General features: G+C 35.8%; 1 protein-coding gene across 2 annotated transcripts in view; it reads right to left on the bottom strand.

The window, feature by feature from the left end:
- LOC107643893 (calcium-dependent protein kinase 10) overlaps positions 324-3,635 on the bottom strand; it is a 4,809-nt gene continuing 1,497 nt past the window's right edge. The window contains exons 3-7 of one of the 2 annotated variants that reach the window (XM_016347643.2): positions 3,415-3,567; positions 2,350-2,465; positions 2,063-2,230; positions 1,125-1,355; positions 324-909 (exon numbers count right to left, since the gene is read on the bottom strand). In XM_016347643.2, coding sequence (XP_016203129.1) covers positions 736-909; positions 1,125-1,355; positions 2,063-2,230; positions 2,350-2,465; positions 3,415-3,567 — 842 coding nt within the window. In that variant the 3' untranslated portion in view covers positions 324-735. Of the gene's footprint in view, positions 910-1,124; positions 1,392-2,062; positions 2,231-2,349; positions 2,466-3,414; positions 3,568-3,635 lie in introns of those variants that run through there. The other variant, XM_021124319.1, reaches the window with a different exon arrangement.

Raw genomic sequence — 3,635 nt, forward strand, 5'->3', positions numbered from 1 at the left:
CTTCCATCTCATCCACCCTCCTGACTGGATGTTCTATCGATCTTCTTCTCATATGTCCAAACCACCTGAGACGCGATTCAACCATCTTTTCCACAATGAGTGCTACTCTAACTCTCTCCCTTATATTTTCGTTCCTTATTTTATCCAATCGCATATGATCACTCTTCCATGCATGCATAAATCAAAACACAAAAATCAAAATATCCCGTATTTGCTAGAACTGAGTTATGATTATCTTATCAACACAAATTAATCACACAACCTTGCGCTCTGCGCAGATTGTTCGACTAGTTCTATAAAAAGTTATAACTTCATCTAACCAATGAGACAAGCTTTAAGTCGTTTTCTGCATACAAGTAAGGAAAATCACACTTACCAATTGAATTAAAAATACAAATATAACAGCACAGTGTGATATACAAAGAATATGTAACATCTTTTAGGCCTATACTATCTGCCCCGACATTTTTGCTGCCAAACTATAAACCATCATTAGTATGCAATTGTATTCCCCCAAAGCATGCTTCAGGCATGTAAGAAACCTAAGCTACGCAAAACCAACTCAAGCTCATTAGTATGGTTCAAATGTTCATAGGTAAACCATCCCAAAAGCTGATTTCACGGCGAGATTAAATAAGCCATATCTTAAGGCAGTGTAAGCAGTGGAAAGGAATAAGAAAAACCTAGAGAGCACTGAGGTTATATAAAACAATAATATTAACAACAATAATATAATTAAACCACTACAGCTTGACCACTGATACCGTCATGAAGCTGAAGAGAGCCGTCTTTCATCAAGTTTAGGCTCAAACTCTTGAATCTCTCCCTTGAATATTGCCTAGATGCTTTTCTCCAGTCAGTTCCAGTTTTCATCATGGCAACAAACTCCTCAAAACTGATGCGACCATCCTGTTAAGTGGAAACATAATTAGAAGCATTAGAAAGGCCAACAAAATTTGACAATATGTGGGATGAGATCTAGATCCCAAGCCAAAATGTAACATGAGAAGAGTATAATTGTGAATTTCCAAGAATGGTTTTATTCTATTAATATAATAAAGGTATCATTCGCAGATAATGAAATATGATAATTAAGAAATAAATGACAAGCAAGAAGATTAAACCTTATCAGTGTCAACTTCACGCATGATGTCATTCAAAACATCATGATCAGTTTCTCCTGACTCATCTGCTAATGCTTCCTGTAGTTCACCAAACTCAATATAACCACTACTGTCTTTGTCAAAATACTTGAATGCTTTGCGGAAATGCTCATCGTTCTCCATTTTTTGCAAGTGAATGGTAACAGCTACAAACTCCCCATAGTCAAGTATTCCATTCCCATCGACATCGGCCTAAAGTAATTCAATGCAACAATTCAACAAAGGAAACTGTCATTGAACCAAAAAATTGTATTACTCTTGGATTAGACATATGAATCACTTCAAACAATGGTAAGAAACTGTAGCATCAATATTTAATACCAAATATCACCTTAAAACACCTATAAGTAGACACCTAGACAAAATTTAATCATTCAATTGCATTAATTTTGGTTCCAAAACAGCTCCATATAACATGGGATGCAATGAGATATAGATAGGATTTAAAAAACTTCATTCAATGATAACCTGGCACTACTCATCATAAAAATGCAGCCTTTTGTACACAATCATTTAGCAAATCCAGAATGGTTCCAGAAGAACTCCATTAAACTTATTAATATGTCCTGATAAAAAAAGAGCTGATATTATATGAAGCAATTCGGTCATGAACACTGCTCCCTCTGCTCTACAATAATTGTCCAACAAAAAAAAAGCCACGGTAACAGTAAAAAATTATGTGACTAGACAAAACTGGCCTCATGGAAATTTAAAAAAAAAAAAAAACTTCAATGAATATTAGAATTACACTTACTCTTTTTCTTAAAGTTACATAATTATTACGCTTATAGATGTAAAAGAGAAATTAATACTAACCTAATATTATAAATAAGTAAATTTGAAACCTTTTAAAAAAATACAAACTGAAACAAAGGGAATAAACGATTATAGAAGCATACCACTTCCATCAGCAACTTTATCTCTGGCTCAGCCAATTGTGAACCAACTTTCCTCAACCCAGCCTTTAGTTCTTCGTATGTTACTCGTCCGTCTTTGTCGGTGTCCATCAATGTAAACATATCTTTGATTATTTCTACCTCTTCAACAGATAAATGATCTGCAATTACCTGAAGAATTCATCCAAAGAAAATCCAAATCCAAATCATGAACATTTCAACTTCCTCATTAATTTGATCCCGCAAAAACTTGAGCCAACAACAAGGCATATATGAAAGTGGATTCTAACCCGAAGAGCTTTCTTTTTGAATCTATTCATCATAGAAAACTGCTTAAGCCTTGACCTCACAAGATCACCTAATGGAACATTTGGAGCTTTCTTGGCATTTTGTAGCCATGGATGTGCTGCAAGCATAATTAAGAACAGTAAATGACACCACTTTCTACATTGGGTGGACTTGACTGACATTCAGCCTCCCTAGCCATGGGGATTCAAATATGTAATAATTTGTTCTCCTTTCAAAGGGAAATTGGACAATGGGGCAAAGGATCCAATGAGGACGAAAAACCTTTAGTTAAAACAAATAATAAGTCATCCTGTTGGAACACACATGACTTCAATATCTTTAACTTTTTTGAGGCCCATTGTTGCAAAATAAACCATAAATGCCAACGTTCAACTTCAGTGTTTATTCCCTTTAATCAATGAATCTATGTTAGACAAAGTGCACAAACATCCTTATATTTTAAACCCAAATTCAAATGAATTTCCAGCTTAGATTCTGAATGATAATTAAAATTCAATGTACACATAGCTTTAGCTTGCAAGCTACAAGTATGAGAAAAAAAAGCATCTACTTGGTGCCTTTTCTACACAGACCACAAATGAAGAATATGACTTTTTTTGAACATGTGGAAGATGCAACTATGGAAAATAGTGGTAATGGTTTTCAACCAAAGGTATGACCAATTCCACTATCATATTACAATCCTACCAAGAAAGTCTAAGGTGATTTCATTCCAAAATTTTCCACAATCTCCTTCCCAGTTCCCACCTACCTAACCAACCAAGCAGGACCTATAGATCCTCAAGTACCTGGCTATGTATTCTACTCTTCCCTCACAAACAACGAGACAAGGAATAAAATTCATCCACCGGAGCAGTAGCAACTCAACTGCTCAAGAATCGTTGTATGCATAATAGGCATTAAGCATAATAAAACCCATAACAAAACAAGAACAATGCTAACCAGACAAACAAAATATTTTACTCAACAAAACCGATACTTGATTGGCACGTACTCACCACAGAGAAAAGATATAATCTCCAAAGTATAAATAGCAAGGGACTTACCAAGCACCTGTTCAGCAGTCAAGCGCTTTTTAGGATCTGGTTCCAACATCTGCCGGACAAGGCTTTTAGCGCTATCTGATATATGTGGCCAAGGTTCCCTCTTGAAATCAATCACCCCCCTCAATATTGCCAGAGCCACACCTTGCTCCGTCTCTGCCACAAACCAAAACAAGAACACAAAAGCCATTAAAGAGAGAGAGAGAGAGAGGGGGTGGGGGGGG

Source organism: Arachis ipaensis, chromosome B05, assembly GCF_000816755.2.
Source record: "Arachis ipaensis cultivar K30076 chromosome B05, Araip1.1, whole genome shotgun sequence".
NCBI classification, from domain to species: domain Eukaryota; kingdom Viridiplantae; phylum Streptophyta; class Magnoliopsida; order Fabales; family Fabaceae; genus Arachis; species Arachis ipaensis.